Source organism: Centruroides sculpturatus, unplaced genomic scaffold (genome assembly GCF_000671375.1).
Source record: "Centruroides sculpturatus isolate CEXI.00-Female unplaced genomic scaffold, Cexi_2.0 scaffold487, whole genome shotgun sequence".
Taxonomy (NCBI): Eukaryota; Metazoa; Arthropoda; class Arachnida; order Scorpiones; family Buthidae; genus Centruroides; species Centruroides sculpturatus.
Window position 1 is genome coordinate 198870 of NW_019384719.1, and position 25065 is coordinate 223934.

Consider the following 25065-nt stretch of genomic DNA (forward strand, 5'->3'; position numbering starts at 1 on the left):
CTTGTTATGTGAAACATCGCTCATTAAGCGAGTGATAAGGAGAGGGGAAGTCCCAGATTGCGCGCATGCTACATCAGTTTGTGTTTAGCACTTGTTCCGCTAGCATCTTAATGTTGCTTTTGATCACACATTTTTCCAAACTTGTGTTCATCATGCATATTACATATAAACATCAACAACCATAGCCTGTTATATAATATATATGCCAAATTCTTGGGCTATGTAAAGACTACAATTAAATATTAGAAATTAATTAATTTGACTAGAGACAGTTATGCTGCCATCTTTAGTCAAATTAGAAATTGAAGATGATTCATGCTTCTTAACAATGTATATCGTATAATTTTCTTTGAATAAACATTATATATGAAATATCTGAGTATCTTTTAGGCATGGAACACATTATCATATTTTGCATTAATTTATATGGTTTTTGAAATTGTTTTGCTTAACAAGTGTTTCGCATTACGAGTAAGATTCTGAAACAAATTATGCTTGTTAAACGAGGTTCCACTATACTAATTATTACTAACTTTTAATCATTTTTATGTAATCTGTTATAAAATAAATCATTTTATAACACTGAATAATCTGAGATTATTTGGTTTTTTTCCATAATACTTATTTTTTAGTTTTCATAAGTAATAGTTTTGTGACTTTTCTAATATATATATTTATATAATAAACTGTTATTAGCATGTAGTTAGATAATACATAATTGAAAACATATTTACAAAAACAGTGTGGCACTTTAGTAGATGAATAATAATTAGTATTTCTAGAGTATACAAGATGTATTGCTTCTTTCATTTGGTTATTTCTCCAGTTTTATCAGATTTTTTTATAACTAGCAAATCAGCCCAGCATTGCTCAGACAAAAAGTAACGATAGCAAAGATTAGTATTAGATTATAGCCAATCTTACTTGTTTTCATCGGGTGTACCCTCTCTTCTGAAACTAATCATAGAATTTTTAGATATCTGCTTACCACTCAGGAATAACAATAATCAAGACTCACTGCAATCACTAACCCGTGCATAGTACCACTAAGTGATGAATAACAAATGTTTTCGTAACTCTTTTGGAGTTCTTCAGGATTACTTAATTCCAAAAATAAGTTGGATCTTCCAGAATCATTCATAAATATAAATTCTAACATAAAAATCAAACATTAAGACAAAGAGTTCGAATAAAACAAACTTACGCGAATGTGCTCACTGTGTCAACTTTAAATACAATGGAACATTAAATATCGTTGAGAATTTTTAGAAGGGTCTAAAAATCCAAAAAATGGCATCTGAAATAGTACAGTAGAAGCAGAGTTCTTCAGAGTAATCCTTAACTCTCTCCCTCTCTCTCACAAAGGAATTTCAAAAAATTTCTTCTTAATGTACATTCTTATGGCATAGATTATTAAAACACAATAAAATTGCAAAAATTTGCATCTAAAATAGTACAGTAAAACCCTAGTTATTTAGGGTAAGCCTTAATTATTTTCCACTTCCCCATGGAGAATATTTCCAAAAATCCCTTCTTAACATTCATTCTCATAGTATACCCTGTTAAAATGCAGTCAAATAAGCAAAAAACTGCTTCTGAAATAGTATAGTAGAAGTTGAGTTCTTCAAGGTAATCTTTAACTCTCGCCCTCGCCCTGTGGGGGGTATTTCCAAAAATTTTTTCTTTATGTGCATTCTTATGGCATATCCTGTTAAAACGCAGTAAAAAATCAAAAATCTGCATCTAAAATAGTAAAATAGAAGCAAAGTTCTTCAGGTTAATCTTCTCCCTCTCCTCTGCAGGGAGAGAATTTCAAAAAATCCCTTCTTACTGTACATTCTCATGACGTACCTTAACTGCGTACCAAATTTCAACTTTCAGCTCCTAACTGTTTGGGCTCTGTGCTTATTATTATTATCATCATTATTATTATCAACCCATCTTGATTATATATATAGATAAATAATGTAGTAAAAGCTTACATCGCTTTTCATTGAATAACAGTGTAAATGAATTTAAAAAATTTTTTAATTGCTTCAATATTTAGCCTTGTTGGAGCCATCTTTAGGAATTTAAGCACCACAAAACTTGTTATAAAATAAATCTAAATTAGCCAGATAGGTTACATTATAAGTTTTAATTTACAACAATAAGTATTACAGTATTAGTCATTTTTGAAATTCTATCCTAAGTATGTTATGTAAAAACTGTTGAGATATTTTTATAATGGTTTAAATATTAGGATATCATCTATATCAAATATTAGAATTTCATCATCATTGACTTTTTTTTTTGTTTGTTTCTCAGGATGTTTCCAGATTTATAGGAAAGAAGCATATTTGTTCAAGTTTAAAACAGTGTCAGATCTTTGTTGTACAATTACTGTCTTATATACATTTTTAAATCAGATTAAAACAATGAACTTAGAAGTTATAATCAAATTAAATATTACTGGATTTTTCAGAATTAGTTTTTGTTAAATTTATCTAAAAATAACCCTGAAAAGCTATCATTATCTGATTTTTCTTACATCAATAAAGCATTCATGAAAATACTGATGCTTAGATTTTATAATTTTATGAAAATTTTTCAACAGTTCATAAAAACTAATCTAGATTTTAGAAGAATTATTCAGCATTAGATGTCTTAACTATGAAATAAAAAACAATATGAAACTAGCTAAATGCACTTATATCATTGCCATATCATCGAGATCAACTAAACACTAATAGTGTAACTTTATAGCATAATGGACAATTGTATTTTATGAATAGTGCACAACAATTAATTGAAAACACATTCTGATATGTAATTTGACTTGACTTAAAGTTTGTTCTTTATTCAAATTATATTAATGGAGATAAATGTCTCAAAATATTTAATCACAAATAAATCTCTGGGCTCTTAAAACTTGCATTTAGTTGATCTTATTGCAATTATACAATTATAAATAGATAGTTATTAAATTTTGAATATTTATTAAGAAATTTTCATGTGCAAGTTTCAAACAACATGGTTTGCCATTTATGTTTTGAAGATGACATCACTTAAGTGATTTTCATTCTTATGCAGATACTCTTTGGATCTTTGAAGTATGTCATGCATAGAACACACCACATATTCTCAGGTATGTTTTTGATTGCATGAGTAATTTCTATATTAAAGAGTTTCAATAACTTATTTTTTACATGATCTACATACACCATATTCTTTGTCACAAAATATCAAAACTCTTTATGCAAAAATTTGTCATGCAATTCATATTATATCCAAGAATATGTTATGTGCTTTATGCTTGGCATACTTCAAAGAAGTGAAGTGTTTATGCATGAATGAAGGTCAGTTGAGTGGCCATCTTCAAAACATAAACAGTGGCACATTATAGCTTCATGGAGCCCAAGCATATTTGAATTAGGAGGCCTATGTAAAGTGTTGACTTCAGATACTTTTTTTGAGGGAGTATTTTGGGGAAACTATTTCTTATAAAAGATTGGTTTGGGGCTCCCCTATTGATGTGGACCCCAGGCAGTTACAATTTTTGTTCATAGCATAATGTTCTACTGAACATAAAAAGCAAACTACATTATTTGAAATCTTGTACATGGAATTTCTTAATAAATATTCAAAAGTTAATAACCGTCTATTTATAATTGCTTGTTCTCCCACTATACCATGTATTGTTTCTGTTTTTTCCCCCCCTAAATTTATCTTATGCTATCAATGCTGTTAATATAGCATTTCTATTAAAATAAATTGTACAGCAACCATAGAAAACTTTTAAATTGTTTACTTAATTGATACAGTCAAAGTGAAAATTGAAATATTCCTTGAAAATAGAAATTTTTAACTATTTGAAACTTTGATAGCTGGGTGACCAAGGTAGTTAAGGCATCAGCCTACTGCTCTGGACACCCGGAATTGAAATTGGGCAGTCGAAAAATCCCAGAAATTTATCAGGTTGTGGTCTGTCCCAGCAATGTCATGCCCCATCTTTCACCAATGGTTGCCTCCATTGTAGGCTTGGGCAAACCCAGCAGGGTATGATTAAAAGATGTTCTTAGTACCCACAGGGCAGAAAGAGTCAAAATAAAAACAGCTATTTAAAACTACATTATGTATTTAATAATCACAAATAAATGTAAATTTTATTTTAACAATATTTAATATAGAAATTGAATGTTTGCTTTTTAATTTTCTATATTTGATCTAATTTGAAATATTATTCTATAATTCTTTTCTAAACAAATTTATCTGTGCTTATTTATATGGCAGGAATACTAAATTTTTAAAATTCCTTTTTGTTTTTTTATTTTTTGTCTTGTTGAATTTTCTTTTCTAATTCACAATTTTTTAAATTGCCAATAAATATTTTATTATTACTTCAATGTTTTCTGTTTTATATTTTTAAGTATTGCTTTGTTTTTAATATAAAGATCTAATACAACTGTACAGTCTTTCTGTTTCCTGCTTAATAAACTTTCTTATGTTTGGGATTTTTCAAGTATTTTTTTTCGTAAGTTTTTAAAAATTTTATAGTTTGTAAATGAATTAATTTCATATATCAAAATATTACATCATGCCAAAAATATTATATGAATTTTATTCACTGCATTTTCTTTCAAAGATTCATGAAACAAAATTTGATTAGGTTATTTAAATGGCTTTTTTAATAAAGTATTATTGCTTCAAGCTGACAAAGCAGAAGATTAATAATAATTTTTTCTTAACAAATCATTAATGAATAGGTAGAATTTATTTTTATTTAGAATGAATTATTTGGAATAGATTATATGAAATTAATATATAATTAGCAAAAAGTTATTAATAATGTTCTGAATATATTCATCTTCAGCAGTTAAGTAATATGGTTCAGATAAAATGATAAAGTAAATAATTCACAATATTTTTCACAATATAAATCACAATAAAAAATATAATTCACAGTTATATTTTTTTTTCTAATGCAATTTTATGACAGCATCAACAATTAAGAAAGCTTTAAGTTATAATTTATACTATAATACTGTACTACAATTCAGAATACTATATTATTACAGTAATTAAAAATAATGTAAATACTGTATATTGTTATATGTTAAAAATGTTTAACATATTTTAAATACTGATTTTAATTCAATTAACTTAATAAAAAAGGAGAACAATGTAAATACTTTGGCAAAAGAAAGTTTTTTTTTTTTTTTTTNAAGGAATTTTTATATAATTTTATATATATAGAAAGTTATTTTTTGTGAAAAAGTTAATGAAATCCATCATTTGTTTGAAAATCATGATTATTGGGCTGCAATTTGAAAAAATTGTAGTCCTATAAATTCCCACTGTCATCTGTCTGACTGTCTGTCTTTCCGTAATCTCGAGAATGGAGTTAGATAGATGAAAGTTGAGACCAGACATGGAAAGCTTAGAGGTAGGAGGCCCCAATTAACTATATATGAACTTCCAGTCTGGACTGGAAATCATGTGATTTTAATTCAAAAATTTTCTCCAGAACAGAATTACATAGATGATCAGCATGACTGTTGTTATCAGAAAAAGTATGATGTACAGGGACAAGATACTACTAATTTGAGATCAAGAGTATATATTTTAAATTAAATAAATTAAAAATATGATTAAAAATTGCAGCCCGGCATTGTGATAATGTCACAATAATTTTTGCTTATTTGAAATGAAATATCAATAGAGTTCAAAATATTTGAAATACTGTAGTTGGAAAGAGCATAATATCTTTACAATTATCTAATAGCATCCTGAATGATTTGTTTTTGAGTAGTTGAAAAAATTATTAAAAGAATATAATAATAAAATAAATGATGAAATGACATAAACTTAAAAATTTTTAATCATTTAACATGTATTCATTGATAATTAATTCTGTAATTAGAATGTTTTATATATTTCTGTATAAGTAATCTGATATTGCTAATCAATAGTACCTTTCACATATTTCTAGCAGCCCCTTGACATTACAAAATCAAAAGTGCAAACATTTTTGGCCCATTTAGCGGCTAGTGTCAGGCATTTTCATCAAAGATTTGCATTTGTAGTGCCAATTATAATGTATAAAGCATAATGCATAAATTGCAAGGATGCAGAATTAATTTTTACAGTGTGGAAATTATTATTGACAATCCAATCCACATAAATACTGGATTTTTATTTTTATTATTATATCTGGTTTTGTTTTTCTTTTATATTTATATTTATATTTATTTATATAATTTTTCTGTTATTTTCTTATTTTCCGTAGGGCCCATCAGTGGCCAAGTGGTGTTTGTACCCTGAACACTGGGAGTTTGGTCGTGGGTTCTCACCTTGCTCAGACGGGCTGGCTATGTGGAGTTTTCCAGGTTTTCTCCATATCTGTAATGCCTAAATAGGGGCCAGTTTCCCTTAAAAAGACCTACTGAAAGGCATCCCCCCTAGGCAGATTGCCCACATGTTGTGTTGCCATAACTTAACAAACAAACAAACTTATTTTCCGTTATTATTTTTGTTTTTAAATATATGTGTTCTATTTTGGAATGCTAATATTCCAATCTTCTGGTTTAACCTGACGATGGTCTATGAAATAGGCTGAAAACATTAGTTTGTTTTCAATAAATTATCTTGGCAACATAAGGTGTGTTTTGATAATTTAGTAATTATTTGCTGAGTACGTTCTGTTAAATATCACATAAATAAAGAAGCCATATAATGTAGTGTGCATGTAAAAAACTTAGTAAATTAAAATAAAATACAGTAGAGCTTCGATTATCCGACCTCCAATTAACAGTCACATTGGTTAACCAATCGTTCTAGTCGGCAAATTTCAAATGTCTGCTAGTGATATGACACTACAATATTTGTCTATGTCTGGGCTACTTTGATATTATTTTTGTTAAATTTTTGCGTGTTTTAGCTGGCAATACCAGCTCGACCATTAAATGGAAGCCAGTATTTAAACGAGACTTAATTTTCTAATTATGAATGGTTGTTTGTTTTGTGAGCATAAAATAACTTAAAAATAATTTTTAATGATACAATAGCAACGATTATTATTAAAAAAAAAATTTGTTAGGCTTAACATCGATGAAAATTCAATGCGAAGTTGGTTAATAGCGATATACTAATATACTATATTAATAATGCATTTTTTTCAGTTATCCGATTTTTTCAGTTATCCGACCAACCTGAGTCCCCAATTGAGTTGGATAATCAATGCTCTACTGTACAATGTTTCTTAAAAAGGTGGATTCTACAAATAACATTTGAAGCTGATGACATAGACAAAAGAATTTTAAACAAAAATTCCAGAATGGTTAAAATTTGAAAATTCTATGAAAATGTTTGCACTTTTGATTTTGCAATGTCAAGTGGCTGCTGGAAATGAGTGAAAAGTACTGTTGATTAGTAATATAATTCCAGTTGTACATATAATTTGTGCTTAATAATCTGATAAGATAATATTCCATTCATTGTTTAATTTCTCAGGAAGTAAAAATAAGTTTCTTACATAATTAAATTTTTATTTTTCATAAAAATATAGTCATATAATTTATATAATAAATTGTAAATGTTATGTAAATATATCTATTGCATTATTTTATTTGCATTATTTTAATTCCTCAGAAATTATTTAATACAGCAAGAAGTTATGCTTGATTTTATGAAGATTTTTTTTTTTTTATTAAAATCAAAACTTCTGAAATTATATTTTATACAATTAATATATTTTTTATCACATTTAATTCAATTAAAACTTAATTTTGTTTTTTAATTCTGAAAATTTCTGCACATTCCAAGATAGATCTTGATAAAATGAGATAATACAAAACAGAATTCAGAATTATCATTGTTAATACAGTAATTCTTATTTTTTCATAATAATCAGATAAGTTTAATGATTTTATTATGATTGCTTATTATGATACAGTAATTTTTGTATTGATAATGTATTGAAAAATTTCATATTATCTGCTTTTTGTATAATTATAATTAATTATATTTTTAAAATTATTTAAACTTTGAAAATATATTTGCTGTTGACTAATTAACTAAATAAAAATAATTTTAACTGAATTACTAAATTATTAAATTTATCAAAATAATAAATATTTAAAATAATTTTAATAAAATTTTATTGTAACTTTTAATACTCTTATATAAGATTTAGTTACAAAATTTCCACATTTTTCCATATTTTTTACCATTTTTTATGGTGGTGTGAGCAGTTTCTAGTACCTTCTTCAAATACAATTTCATTTTTATACTTGTATTTAGTCCATTTTGTAACATCTTGCAGCAAAAACATTATTATACACTTTAGCATAANATTAAAGAGGTGTTATTTAAATTTCTTTCTTCCTTTAAAAATTATTTTGCATAATTTGCATAAATTTTGATCAAAATTATAATTTTTTTAATTCATGGAATATAAATTTTGTCAAAAATTAATTTGCTGATTTTGTCATCAGTTTAATATTTAATGCAAATTTTTTATTAAATTATTTAAAATTTCGTTTTACCATTAAAATTTTGTAAAAAGAAAAAAATGGCTGCTATTTTTATTTTTAATCATTAAGAGAATACCATATTATTTTTTTGAGGAAGAATGTTAAACAACACTGGGATGAATATGATAAATGTCATCTTGCACTACCCCAGCATGAATTAGGTGGGTGGCATGTCAGTGACATTTGTATATAGTATCACATTGCTGGCGTGCTGTTTCTGCTGTCCAGGTTTGCCGTGAATATCAGCGCGGTAACTGCAAGCGTGCCGAAACTGAGTGTCGCTTTGCTCATCCCCCTGATCATGTGACAGTCGACAGTACTGAAGGCATGGTGACAGTCTGTATGGATTTTGTAAAGGGCCGATGCACGCGGGAACAGTGTCGATACTTCCATCCCCCTCCACACTTGCAAGCACAGCTAAAGGCTGCCCAGAGTAGAGCTAACGCCGCTGCTGTGGTAGGCTACCTTTCTTTTCTCTTTCCTCTTTCTGTGTAAAAATGTCTCTTTTTGCCTCTCCTGCACATGCTAATTAATGTCTTATTTTAAGAGAGCATTAAGTTTTTTTGTATTTATTTGCTGTGTGGGTTAGCATGAGCCCTATGCAGCTTATATATGCCATCCCCTACCCACAGAATTATTAATGCATGGATGCCTCTAAATTAAAATAAATTGCAGTGTATCATAATAAGCACTTTGATATGATAATTCTACAGATAACAATAAATAAGATTTTTTGAGTATTGCTGTATTAAACTAGATATAAATTCAATAACAGTTGCAAATATACACATGTTGTGTATAATTGGAAATGTTTTCTAATATTTTTTAAAATGTAATAATTCAATATGATTACATTTATGATTAATAGATTTATTTTTAATTTCATTTAGAATATATATATTTTTCTAATTTTATATGAGTATTATTCTAACAATTAAAATTATAACCAGGAATGATTTTTTTCTGGTTATATTTATATTTTGTGGGTTAGGATTTGGCACTGCTTTGCATAACAGAGTTCAGCAAGCAATGGCAATTTTGAAATTTTAACATTTGGAATATTTTTCATAATTCAAAAATCTCTGCTAGGGGGGAAAATAGCTTGCTGGCTTCTGATTGCTATATTTAGAAATTAAATAATTTGTGGCAAAAAAATTCTATTGTAACAGCATGGAAAAAATTTTGAACAAAAAACAAATATATATATATACATATATATTGTTTTTATGTACTGTATATGTATATATATTTATATATATGTATAGATATTTTATACATATATAATATAACTATATATGTTTGTCTCCTAATTTTGTTCTCTAGAATTTATTTTCATATAATTAAATAAAATAAAATTTAGCTTATTATTTATGCATTTTATTATGTATCAATATTTTTAAATTGTGCTTTTTTGTTATTAATTTTGCATATTTATAAATACAAACTTACTGGGAGAGAGAACAGCCAAGTATTATGTAATTAGTATGAGAATTAAATGATAAAATTATATAAATCTTGACAAAATATTTTCAATCTTTTCAAAATATTTAGAGTCATCTTATATAATTGTAAAGAATATTTTGCAGATTACATCATGTGAAGAAATTGATTTTTATTTCAATGTTACTTTTTATGACCTAGTAAGTAGTAATTAATTCAGTACAGTAGTACATGAAATAATTCTTCCCAGCTCATAAAAGAAAATTTCTTGGATGAAAATAATTTATACTTAAGTAGCATCCAAATTCCTTTCTTTTACTAAATTGAAAACAAATCAGACATTGGAAGGTAAGTAAAATATATATATATAGATATATATTTCATTATAATAAATGGTTTTGCTTTTTGTAAATCATTTATTATGTTGTTAGTAATTTTAATGATATAGATTATAATTTAAATTCTGTATAATAATTTTCTTATATTTAAAAATGAATGAATATGAATGACATTTAAATATTCGTATTCATTAAATTTCTTATCAATAAAAGTCAGTGTCTCATTTTTAGGAACCAAAACTTGTTCTATCCAATAAACATTTTCAGCTAAATATTTATTTTATTAAATTTATTATTTCTGTTTTTATTGGTGTATAATGAGAAATCATTATTGAAATTTGTTATATTCATTAAATTAAAAGTTATATAAACTAAATTTAGTCTTATTCTATTGAAAATTTTGAAAAAAAAACTAATAAAAATTAAACTGTTTTAATTTTTATTATATGTGTGAATAAAGAACATATGAAATTTTATTGATATAAAAATAAAATTTCTTTTTGAAAAGAATTTAAAGATAACATAAACAAAATTATTATCTAAAAATTTATTTTTAAAAATATTNTATAATATTTTTTTTAGTAAAAATATCAATTGATATCATTTGAAACAGCACAATTGGAATTATTTAAATTGAAATGAACTGAATTTAAGTAATTCTCTTATTTCTTTAATGATTCATAAACCAAAAACTTTTTGGTGGAATATTCTATGCCAAATTTCAATTGTCTAGAATTATAGTGACTAAATTAACAATGCAAGTATTTGTAATATAATTTAATTATCCTGTAGTTATATATTCATTTCAAATAACCATATTTAGCAATTCCTTTTCAGTATAACATGTTGTTATAAGTCTTATTGAGTGGACATTTACTGTAAGGACATTCTAGTGTGAATGTCCTTGGTGCTTGGCTAAAAGTATTATGGGAACATAATACTTTTGGTTCTGAGAATATCAATGATCAAATATTAAAAGCTCCATAGGTAATATATATCAGATAAAATCAAAAAATTTATAATATAAATAAATGATAATTACATCATTAATTATACAGGGTACCCCAAAAATTACTGTGCAGTAATGTTTTTTTCTTTCTTTCTTTCTTTTTTTTCTGATATTTTCAAATTTAAAATTTTTTTATATATATCTGTCTTGGTCAAACCACACCCTACAGATGCTTTTCAACAATGATAAAGCATGTCCCAACTTGTCTTCAGACCTGGGAAGGGACATTTGCTGTAGAATCAACATCTGCTGTATAAAGAATTGCAGTGCACAATAACTTTTTTGGGCATTCTGTAATCAAGTATTAAATTAAAACTTCTATTTCATCATTATGTTTTATATTATCATTTAAAACCAAATATGCAAAAATTATTTTCTCATAAACATTATAATATTTTTAGGCAAGCCAGTTAAAAGATTATTAGATGAGGAAAAGTTTTCATTGAATGATACAGGGTGTACATAAAAGAATATAGCAGTTTGAATTTGCTATAGTATCACTTACATTAGGTGTACAAGTTGGTCATAAGCTAAAAGGAAAAAAGTTTTAGTTTTTTGTATGAGATTGGTTGAATGTTGTCGTCATTGACCGCTGGATTGGTCGCCATGGACCTGATGACAGGGTTTATCTCATGTGGCCTCCATGATCACCTGAACTCACCCCTGTGATTTTTGTGAGGGGTTTGTAAAGGACTGAGTCTACATGCGCTCACTGTCTACTAACCTGCCCGAGTTGAGAGACAGGATTGAAAAAGCTGTTGCTACCATCACTCAAGAAATGCTGGTTAAGGTATGGGAGGAATTAGCCTACAGGTTGGATGTGTATCACGTGACAAATGGAGCTCACATTGAACACTTATAAGGTAAACTAGAGATGTTACTCTTTCTTTTCACATTTGGTTTGTTATTCTTTGTTAGCTTTAAAGTGCAATTAAACACCTTTAAAACTGCTATATTCTTTTATGTACACCCTGTATATCAATAAATTTCAATGGAAGGAATATAAGTTTCTTTAATAAAATTATAATTTTTGAAAACAAATTTTCATCAAAATATTTTAATTCATTGAAAAACAAATTGATAGTTTTTATTGATGAAAATTTATATGGAATAATTTTAAGTTTTGCTGTAGTAAAAAATACATTATTCACCAATTGTACATTTTATTTTATAGTTGATTAATTTGTGAAAATAAATTCTCCTGCTATGTGGAAATAGTTTCATGCATAAAGAATCAAACATTATTCACATTAAGAAAACTTTCAAACATCCTGTAATTTCAATAAAATTTATTGTTGAAAATTAAGAAAAATATATTAATATAGATGAAATTAAATATATAATTCATAAGTCAAATAAAAGAAAAATATTAATTATCATAGTTTAAATAATTACTAACTACTAAATATAGACTACATCAATTTTGTGTAAACCACTAATTTCCAAACCTGACATTTTATGTAATATAGATATTTATTTATTGGCATTATACCAAATTTATTTATATTATTATTTTTCAAGTCTCTGTAGAATAGAAATGGAAGAGAATTCTACAAAATTTTAGACAATTAAATTGATTTTTGTGCTCACTAAAACATGTTTTTTTTTTTGAGAGAGCGGTTTTAGAATTTATTGGGCTGCAATTTGAAAAAAATTGTAGACCTATAAATTCCCTCAGTCATCAGTATTACCTTAATTTTGAGACAGAGAGAACCAAAAGTATTATGTTTCCATAAATGATCCCATAACACTTTTAGCCAAAGCTTTAAGGACATTCATGCTAGGACAGCAAACATCCACTCAATAAGATTTATAACATGTTATACTGAAAAGGAATTGCTAAATATGGTGATTCAAAATGTATATATAAATACAGTATAATTATGTTATATTACATATACTTGCAATGTTAATTTAGTAACTTAGGCAATTGAAATTTGGCATAGAATAGTCCACTAAGAAGTTTTTGGTTTATGAATCATGAAAGAAATAAGAAAATCTAAGACGAAATATAGAAACCTTAGGTACAGGAGGCCCCGATTAATTATATATGAATTTCCAATGCAAACTAGAAGTCATGTTATTTCAATTCAAAACTTTTCTTCTGAAAGCAGTTAATAGATGACTGGCATGACTCTATTGTTCAGGGAAAAATATGATGCAGAGGCAAGACACTACAGTACTAATTTGAGGTGGAGAGCATATATTTTAAATTAAATAAATTAAAAATATGATTAAAAATTGCAACCTGGCATTGTGACAATGTCACAATAAATAATTGCTTGTTTGGAATTTGTTTTTTTCTTTTATGTATGAAAGTATGGAGTTAAACTGTGAAGTTTAAAAACATTTAAAATCATTTAACATCATATATAATAATATGTTAAATGATTTTAATTGATTTAAAATTATTTCAGTTGGTTCTAATTGATATGTATGGATGTTAAATGATAAAGTTAACCAAAGCATTTGAAATATTTCTAAGTCTGTAACATTTAAAATTAAATTATTTGAATAGATCTATATATGAACTGATTTCAAAGGTTCTATTAACAAATTCACTCATCTTATATCTATTTCCACTATTTTGCATCATTTGAATGTGTCAAATGATGTCAATTGATATTTTTACTATTTTTATATATCATTATTATATTTCTAATTAATTTTAAATATCAGATAAATTTATTTTTTTAGAAATCTTTACTTACAAGCATTTTATTATATTGTGTCTAATTATGAACAAATATATTTTTATTAACAAGTTAAATGGTTTTAATATGAGTTTATATCAAAATATAATACACCAATTAATTTTAAGAACTTAAAATCATACATAATGCAATTTTTTAATCTATTGTTTCTAAAACATTTATTGTATTTCAGTTAAATTTTGTATCAACTTTGATTGAAAATATATTTGAAATCTATTATTATTTTATTCTATTGCACTATTTTGATGTTTTATAATGAAAATGATAAATAATTAAAAAGAAATATAAGATTTCAAAACATTTAGATAAATTTTGACTTTCATATTATTTTATATGAAATTAAATTTATATAATATACACAATTTTTCTTTTAAAATTATTAAGAATTTGTTAAATATACATAATAATAGTTTCCAAACTAAAGAGTAATTGTGATAAATTTTAACTGACAGATATTTGATTATATCATTGAAATTAAATCATCAGATTTATGTATTTGGTTAGATTTAAACAACTAAAGTTTTTATTTATTTTAATTTTTACAAAAAAATTTATGTATGTATTAAATTACATATTAATTTTAATTATATATAATTTTTTATTATTTTAATTGTATATATTAAATTTTTTGTTAATTTACATCTAAAAATTGACATATTTTTAAAATAATATAGCATTAATATATATTAGTTGAAATGATTTATATCTTACTATAATAATAATCATAAAATTTCAAGGTGGAAATTCAAAAAGATTTTTTTCAAATTAAAATTTTTACTTTGAGAAAAATAAGTATAAATTTTTATTTAATTTTCAGTTTAGATCAATGGATATTAACAAAGTTTTGTAAAAAAAATTTAGGTTATTTGCATTATTACATAAATTTTTCCACAAATAATGAATTTAACTCCAATTTCTTAAAATAACAAAATTTGCTTTATTGGAGTTAAAGCAGATTCTTATATATTTTTCCTGCAGTCCTGTGAAATAAGTTTCACTGAAAGTATATTAAGATGAATAAATCAACATTAACTTCAATTTATAGAAAAAAGTTAGTCTGCACTGCTTGATTGGGTTCTTAATAAAAATTCAACATGTCTTAATGTGTTTAAGCATAAAAGCTGATCTTTACAAATCTGTTATTGTTTCAGTAGACTAAACACATCTCAACCTAAAAGGTCCATTGTTACTTTAGGAGTCTGATAGCTAAAATTGAGAATTAATCAAAGATTTTTGAAACTGAAATTAAAAAAAGAAACAAACAAATATTGTTAGATTGTAATACATTGTCAAGTAAACATGTTAACATCAGTTACAATTACAATACAATAAAATTCTTTTTGATTTAAATTTTGAAATTTTAAAATATGCATTTAAACATGTTTGGCATCTGAAGATGAGCTAATTCAAAATTGTTAAGGTAAGCAGTTGTAGTACAGTAGTATATTCATAATTTATGTAAGAGTTGTGTTTCTAGAGAGCATACCTAAACAAAGATTTGCATAAAGTAATACAAATTATCTGTAGAAATATATAAAATTTGGCAGGATACATTCCAAGAACATGGAAATAAACTTAATACAATAAGACACATTATTTCTCCAGCAATTGCTTTAATTTTTGCTTGCTAACATTTTCAGGTGTCTTAAATGCCCACTCTCAGTCAAAAATGATTAGCAAATGTAGTAGATTGAATTTATACCAGTGGAATGTACATTCTAATGTTTAAATGTAATTACAAAATGAAGTGATAAACATTAATAAACATATGAAACAATAATAAGTCTTCAAACATGATTTATGCACTATGAATTATGTGATACATTATGATATTAAGTACTCAGTATGAGATTCTCTTTTGTCACATGAGCAAATACCTTAATCTTAGAATCCATTTTTTTCTATATTCTCTCTTAGCATATCTTGCTTTATGATTGTTACATTAGCTTTAAACAATAGTGAATGTTCTTCCTAGTTACTAGATCAAGTCTGAGTCATATACAGAATTGTTGTTATAACTACTGTTATAGAGTTGGTTTATTTTCATTTTTGCAATCACTTTTGATGTTACAAGAGAAAACATTTCCTGTAAAAATTGCAATGTAAACTTTTTCACAGAAATATTGCATATTAAATGACTGTAGGCTTATTAATTATTTCATAATAAATGTAATATGATGTTTTTTTTAAGATTAATTGTATAAGATAAAAACAGCAGTAATTCATTTTAGATTTATTTTTCTGCAATCTATATAAAGTATTTCCTATTTTTATTGTGTAATAAGTTATATCACAAAGCTTTTGGAAATGTAAAAATTGTTTTATGATATTTATTATAGAACTAACATTGGAGAATAGGATCACCTTTTATAATTGCAAACAAATATGTCATTTAATAAATGAAAGTAAAAAAATATGACTTTGTATACTTTTTATTTTCATCTTTTACAATAATTAAATTTTTTTCATATTTCATATTTGTTCTTTTATTGTTATATCATAAAGTATAACAATAATTTTTTTTATATACATAATCGTTGTATAATTTTGTTTATTGTTGTTTATTTATTGATTTATATTTATTGTATTATATTTTACTATATATCTCATATATAAAGGGTGTTTACACATTTTTAGAACAGTTTTGAAAAAGATAATAAAAGTGATTCAAAAGAATATATCTAGCAACAGATTATTATATGAAACACAAACAATTGTCTGCTCTCAAAATGGAATATATAAACAAACTTTGAATTAAAAAAATGTGGAAAACATAAAATTAGTATATTTAAATGCAAAATAAGTAATATTATATTATTAATAATAAAGAGAAAAATTGTCATGTATTACTTTCAATTAGAACAACTCCAAATGAATATCCAAAGAAGGTTCATACTTCATAAAAGAGCTTCTAGTCTCAAAAATCATTGAATTGTAACCAGTAGCAATGTGATAAGTCTCCTTCATCTCTACCATTATAATTATTGAGATATTACTTTCAAGGTTCATACTACTATAACAATTTCAAAAGAAAGTTCTCTGGTCTTAAAAAAAATCCATGAACTCAAAGAACAATTATAAAGTCTGTAAATATATCTATATCAAGATATATTTACAGACTTTATATTTTCAAACAAGGTGTAAACAAGATGATAAAGAAAGATTTAAATCTTAAAGCATACCATTAAACAAAATTTTTACCACCTTTTGTTAGACATGTTGTTAAATGCAGAACACAATGTAAACTGCTTTATGAATGTCATTTAGCCAGAGAGAGATGGAAATATATTATGATTATTAATGAAGTCTAGATCAACTTAACTGGTTGTAGAAGAAAAGATCAATTTACTACTATAAAAGGAGAGAAAAAGATTTTCAAACTTGGTTCCAAGAATCCAAAGAAAGTTTTAGTAAAGCATTTATGATTATTGCTGGTATTTCACACAATAGAAACTTAAAGTTAGGTCAAGAATAATGTTAAAATCTATTTTACATATTACCAAAATGACATTTTAACACCATTAAATTTAACCATACAAATCTACACTGAATTTCTTGAAAAAATTACCTAATGAGACAGGTATCAAGATTGTATCTTTTGACCATATTCTATCAAAGTCCCATTAAAAAAATGCTCTTTCTAAATGCAAATTTAGAACATTAGTAGATGGACTGTGGAAAGCAGTGGAAGAGAAGAGAAGTAAAATACCACTACTATAAAAAATGCACTCATATCTTGGAATTCCACATGTATATTGATAGTCCAAGAAAAAGGCTATCAGATAAAGTATTTAAGAAAAAAATCTTATTATTTAAAATATTAAATATATTGTGAGAAAATTATTCTGAAAATGTATAAACATCCTCTGTATCACATTATCATTATGCTAATTCTTCATTGATTGCAAAGGATGTATTTCTGAAAATGCTTTAATGTATCTATTTAAGATCAGGAAATCATTTACTACAATAAATTTTGAGAAATTTTTAAATTGTCTATCAATAACAAATAAAGATTTATTAAAATTATACAGTCATTGAATTGTGTTCATTTTACTTGTTACATTTATTTACATTTTAGTAACGAATTTTACAAAATTATAATAAGAGAAAAAAACTTGGTTTTTCAATTTCTGTATTTTGAGAGTAAGATTGTGGCTTAAGTATATCACTGTTTATCAAATTTCAATATCAAGAGTATTTAATTATACTGAAAGTGGCACGACTTTAAATTTTTCCCAGGCATCTTTTTTTTTAGGGCCTTAAATTAGTACAATATATGATGGAATTTTAATATTTTATTTATATTTAATATTTTAATGTTTTTGATGATTTTGTTTTTCAACTACCTACACTCATAGATATTTTTCTTGTATCTTAGGAGTTTTCTGATTACTAATTATCTGTAATGAAGTCTTTGCCAAAAATGAAGGTTAGAACACATTAATTGCTTATCATTTTTGTTTGAGTTATAAGTAATAGGAGTCTAAATCATGAAGAAGACAAATAAAACTTTTGGCAGATATTTTAAAGAATCATTAATCATTTAGTATTAGTGATAATTTTTTTTTCAAATATTGTGGAGTAGTTTTCTTTATATTTTACCAAAATCTCTTGGCTTATTATTTTTTATATACACCTTGTTTAAATATCAGTATATTTTAGGAATTTGTGAAAATGTTCAATTGAATAACAATTGGTGAATAGTACATTTTCTTACTTCAAATTAATATTCATCATTATTTGTTGGGCTGCAATTTGGAAAATTGTAGACCTATAAATTCTCACTGGCTGTTTGTTCTTCCTTAATCATGAGAACGATGTTAGCTGGATGAAAGTTGAGACCAGATATAGAAAGCTTAGGAACAGGTGACTCTGATATATGAACATCTAGTCTGGACTGGAAGTTATGTGATTTCAATTCAAAAATTTTTCCCAGAATGGAGTTACATAGATGACCAGAATGACTCTGTTGTTTTCAGGAAAAGTATGTTGTACAAAGGCAAGACAATACTAATTTGAGATTGAGAGCATGTATTTTAAATGAAATAAGTTAAAAATATGGTTAAAAATTGCAGCCCAGCGTTGTCTCAATAATTTTTGCTTATTTTCTTCCAGAAACAAATGAAAGCTGTTTCTGAAAGAAAACAAGCAAAGTTTGTTTCTATCTGCATTTCTTCTAACCTGAAGATGACCATTTAAAACAGAAGAAAACACTTGTTTTGTTTAGATATATACATTATTTGCTGCTTTTTGGTGTTCAGATGTATTTATTCAGTTTCAGTTTACTGTAATAAACAGAATTTGTAATTTTGTAAATTAATGTTTGATGATTTAAATTAATACATTTATTATATATTAAAATTTTATGATATTGATATCAGATGTAGATATAATAATAAAAGACCAAATTTACATGTAATACAGTAAATACTCCCTGCAGTCAATTGTTTCTGAGATAGAGGTTGTAAGAAATTATTTATTGGAAGAAAATATACAATATTATCTTCAAGGTCCCTTCTACAGCTATGCACTTCTGTCAACACTGCTAGAAGCAGTCAGCAAAGCCATTTTTTGCAATCATCTTGAGAATTGCCATCATAGTTGCTTGAACCTTGTCATATGTTGTGACATGTTTTATGGAAAATGGAGATTCCAAAATGCTTTTACGACACTATTTGACATTAACAACCAGAATTGTGGGCTTCAAAATCGTGACACCTATACCATGACAATGTACCAGCACATCAGTCCACTCTTGTTGCAGTGCATTTGTCCAGGAACAGTGTGCCCTCTTGCTCCTACAACTGCCTTACTCTCCTGACTTAGCATTGCAGACATTTTTTCTACCTCCAGGTTGAAGAAACAACTGAAAAATTGATGTTACACATCTGATGAAATTGAAACAGCCATAACAGTGGTTCTGAAGGTGGTTGCAAAAAACAGCTTTGTTGACTACATTCAGCATTGATACTGATGCTAGCAGAAGTGCATAGCTGAAGAAGGAAAATACTTTGAAGATGGTATTGTATAACTTTCTTATCTTCCAATAAATAATTTCTTACAACTTCTGTCTTAGAACTTGTTGACTGAAAGGAGTATTTTATTTATTGACTTTGTACACAAGGAATATTTTTAACTCAATAATTGATATCTTTATTATATATGATAGAAATAAAATTAAATTGAAACAGTTAAATACTTACAAATAAATTACAGCACACTGAATTTTGATAGAATATCAATATTTTGCAGTACAGATAAATTAATGAAATAAAGGTGTATAGATAATTCATAATTTATAATCATTTAAGCATTATTAAAACATGTAGCCTCATATATTTTTATATTCTAAAGAATAATAAATATTATAATTTACAGTAACAATTTTAAAATTATTTATTGTTATAGAGCAGGGATTGCCAAAGTGGTCGATGCAACATCATTGGGGGTTGATTAGGGGTCGATGCAGCTAAGGGGTTACAACCTTTTTTTTTTCTTTTTGCTCATACACATACACTTGTAATAAAACTTTATGGTGGGGGTCAATGTGAGGCTTTGGAAAGTGGTTGGGGGTCGACGGTTAAAAAAGTTTGGCGACCGCTGTTATAGAGCCATCATAAAGTAGTTGGTTAGTTTTCCATGACATGAAAAAGTGTAGTAGAATTTTAAAAAATAGATACAATTTTAAATATAAAAAATATTCATATATTAGCAAAGGTATTATATTTAGCACATTTACAATCATTGAAAGATTACTGTACTTTTATCACGTTCATATTTAAGCAAAATGTTGCTATTCAATTAATGTTCAACTTTACATAAGACATGGCTATTAAAATAATTAACTCTTTGACTTGAAGTAATTATGTATTATTAAAGAATAGAAATTGGTTATTCTTAAAAACTTTACAAAATATTATGAAACAGATAACAAGAGAAATTAAATTTAAAGGTTTATGTAATTGAAATATGTTAATTATAAATTTATGAATAACCGTTATGTATTTTAGAAATGCTTCAGAAACTACTTATAAATATGTAACAAATAGTATTTTCAGTCATACATAAATTAGCATTTATAGAATTATCATGATGATAATGCTTGCCGTTTTATTAATAAGTTGTTTTCTTAAATACCAATCATAAGAAATAAAAAGTTTTTGACATATAATGTTGTAATTCCAAAACTAACTCAATAAATGCAAGAAAAATACTAGTATTTTAAAAAGCTTTAAAAATTTCAACATTACTAAGTAATATTGTAATCTATTTAGAATTTAAGGAATATATTTTAATATATATTTCATATAATTTTGAGTTATATTGATGACATAGTTTTTATTGAATGTTTTAACTGTTAATATTTATTTTCTTGTAAATATTGTAAATATATATAAATTAGAAAATAACTAACAAGTAAGAAAGAAAATTTACCTATAACAAATTGTTCATAGCTATGAATTGCTTTTACAAGTTTTGGATTTACAATTTATAGTTTTATTGTATCAAATATTTTTACATTTTAGTAAGATAATATGTGAACTATAAAATTTAAATATTAATTAGAATATTTTAAAATAAAAATATCTTGGATTCTGATATAAATTTTACTCTTTTTACAGCATATACTGTATATTCCTTTTACATACTCCCATTNTAAGTTTTATTTATATACAATACTAGACCAAATATCCAGCATACTTGAGATCAAAAATGGTCCAGATTGCTGGATTTTCTGGTTTTCTGGACAGAGGCTCAATAGCCTATGTCCAGAAAACCAGAAAATTCAAAATATAAAACAATGGAAAATAAAGAATGAAATTATATTTATCACACACTATGCCAGCAGTCACACTGGAACTGGTGTCACGCAATAAAAACAAAGTAGCTGCACAGCAAACTACAACTCTATTACAGCCTGCCAAGTTCAAAACTAACCAGTTTCAAAAACAGCTGGTTTTCTGGTAATTCTAAATTTCTGGAATCCAGATATTTGGTTCAATACTGTGTATATATAAGAATATATCTAACAGAAATTTTCAAAATGGTATATAAAACATTTGTTTTATTATCAAAACTTTGAGAAGTTGATTTAAATTTTAAACAGTTTAATCATTCGATTAATGTATATGAAGGAAATAATCTGACTTTTTTGCTTAAATTATAACACCAAAATAACAGAATTTTCATTATTCTAATAAATTGTGTTAATCAATGCCTATCTGAGTCATTGGCATATCAAAACTTTCAATAAATAAATTATTGAAAGTTATAAAATTTTTTTATTTTTCATATTACAATTCAACAATTTCTATATGTTGTGATAATTTTAGTAATATTTTTGCAATATTTCTTCTCTGTCATTAGTGAATATAAATCCACTAGTAACTTATAGATTTTATGTCAAAAATTGTAAAAAGCAAATAAAAGCATATAATGAACATTTCATTAAAAATATTCAAGTCTTCATAATTAGTAACTATTATGTTGACAAATTAAAAATAGTATTCACTTATGATTACCTTTTGTTTTGGTTAGAAATTATAGTTTGATTTTATTCTTACATATAAGTCTGTTAAATTTATTTTAAATTAAAAAAAAAAAAAAGTTTTTTAAAATTGGAAAATTTATAATTTATTCTATTTAAAATTTATAAGTAGAATAAAGTGAAAGTTAACAGTAATTTTATAATTCTCAAATATTTTTAAACAAGTTTGATTTAAAGCAGCAATGAGTGATGACTACTATATTTGTGATCCCTTGATATTTCTTAAAACATATATCATGTTATAGTTATTAATTTGTGATTGGTAACCTATATTATATAAAAGCATATTTATAGTGAACAGTATAGTTTTATAGTAAGTTTATATTTATTTCTTATGTTTTATTTATGTAGAATCAGTAAATTTAGTTATAAGAACTCTTGGCTATATTCTTTAAATTTAAATTAGAAATAAATAAGAACTTGTTGACTGAAAGGAGTATTTTATTTATTGACTTTGTACACAAGGAATATTTTTAACTCAATAATTGATATCTTTATTATATATGATAGAAATAAAATTAAATTGAAACAGTTAAATACTTACAAATAAATTACAGCACACTGAATTTTGATAGAATATCAATATTTTGCAGTACAGATAAATTAATGAAATAAAGGTGTATAGATAATTCATAATTTATAATCATTTAAGCATTATTAAAACATGTAGCCTCATATATTTTTATATTCTAAAGAATAATAAATATTATAATTTACAGTAACAATTTTAAAATTATTTATTGTTATAGAGCAGGGATTGCCAAAGTGGTCGATGCAACATCATTGGGGGTTGATTAGGGGTCGATGCAGCTAAGGGGTTACAACCTTTTTATNTTATATTTTACTATATATCTCATATATAAAGGGTGTTTACACATTTTTAGAACAGTTTTGAAAAAGATAATAAAAGTGATTCAAAAGAATATATCTAGCAACAGATTATTATATGAAACACAAACAATTGTCTGCTCTCAAAATGGAATATATAAACAAACTTTGAATTAAAAAAATGTGGAAAACATAAAATTAGTATATTTAAATGCAAAATAAGTAATATTATATTATTAATAATAAAGAGAAAAATTGTCATGTATTACTTTCAATTAGAACAACTCCAAATGAATATCCAAAGAAGGTTCATACTTCATAAAAGAGCTTCTAGTCTCAAAAATCATTGAATTGTAACCAGTAGCAATGTGATAAGTCTCCTTCATCTCTACCATTATAATTATTGAGATATTACTTTCAAGGTTCATACTACTATAACAATTTCAAAAGAAAGTTCTCTGGTCTTAAAAAAAATCCATGAACTCAAAGAACAATTATAAAGTCTGTAAATATATCTATATCAAGATATATTTACAGACTTTATATTTTCAAACAAGGTGTAAACAAGATGATAAAGAAAGATTTAAATCTTAAAGCATACCATTAAACAAAATTTTTACCACCTTTTGTTAGACATGTTGTTAAATGCAGAACACAATGTAAACTGCTTTATGAATGTCATTTAGCCAGAGAGAGATGGAAATATATTATGATTATTAATGAAGTCTAGATCAACTTAACTGGTTGTAGAAGAAAAGATCAATTTACTACTATAAAAGGAGAGAAAAAGATTTTCAAACTTGGTTCCAAGAATCCAAAGAAAGTTTTAGTAAAGCATTTATGATTATTGCTGGTATTTCACACAATAGAAACTTAAAGTTAGGTCAAGAATAATGTTAAAATCTATTTTACATATTACCAAAATGACATTTTAACACCATTAAATTTAACCATACAAATCTACACTGAATTTCTTGAAAAAATTACCTAATGAGACAGGTATCAAGATTGTATCTTTTGACCATATTCTATCAAAGTCCCATTAAAAAAATGCTCTTTCTAAATGCAAATTTAGAACATTAGTAGATGGACTGTGGAAAGCAGTGGAAGAGAAGAGAAGTAAAATACCACTACTATAAAAAATGCACTCATATCTTGGAATTCCACATGTATATTGATAGTCCAAGAAAAAGGCTATCAGATAAAGTATTTAAGAAAAAAATCTTATTATTTAAAATATTAAATATATTGTGAGAAAATTATTCTGAAAATGTATAAACATCCTCTGTATCACATTATCATTATGCTAATTCTTCATTGATTGCAAAGGATGTATTTCTGAAAATGCTTTAATGTATCTATTTAAGATCAGGAAATCATTTACTACAATAAATTTTGAGAAATTTTTAAATTGTCTATCAATAACAAATAAAGATTTATTAAAATTATACAGTCATTGAATTGTGTTCATTTTACTTGTTACATTTATTTACATTTTAGTAACGAATTTTACAAAATTATAATAAGAGAAAAAAACTTGGTTTTTCAATTTCTGTATTTTGAGAGTAAGATTGTGGCTTAAGTATATCACTGTTTATCAAATTTCAATATCAAGAGTATTTAATTATACTGAAAGTGGCACGACTTTAAATTTTTCCCAGGCATCTTTTTT

At 25.5% G+C, this 25065-nt stretch overlaps 1 protein-coding gene across 6 annotated transcripts in view; it reads left to right on the forward strand.

Moving 5' to 3' along the window:
- Nucleotides 1-25065, forward strand: part of LOC111627986 (muscleblind-like protein 1) — a 198943-nt gene that overhangs the window by 92207 nt on the left and 81671 nt on the right. For 4 of the 6 annotated variants that reach the window (XR_002757099.1, XM_023371691.1, XM_023371692.1 and 1 more), the window contains exon 4: nt 8742-8969. The exons of the other annotated variants lie outside the window; for them this stretch is intronic. Coding sequence is in view for 3 of the 4 variants with exons in the window: in XM_023371691.1 (XP_023227459.1) it covers nt 8742-8969 (228 nt within the window). In the remaining variant the exon portion in view is untranslated. The remainder of the gene's footprint in view (nt 1-8741; nt 8970-25065) is intronic. 6 annotated transcript variants of the gene reach the window in all.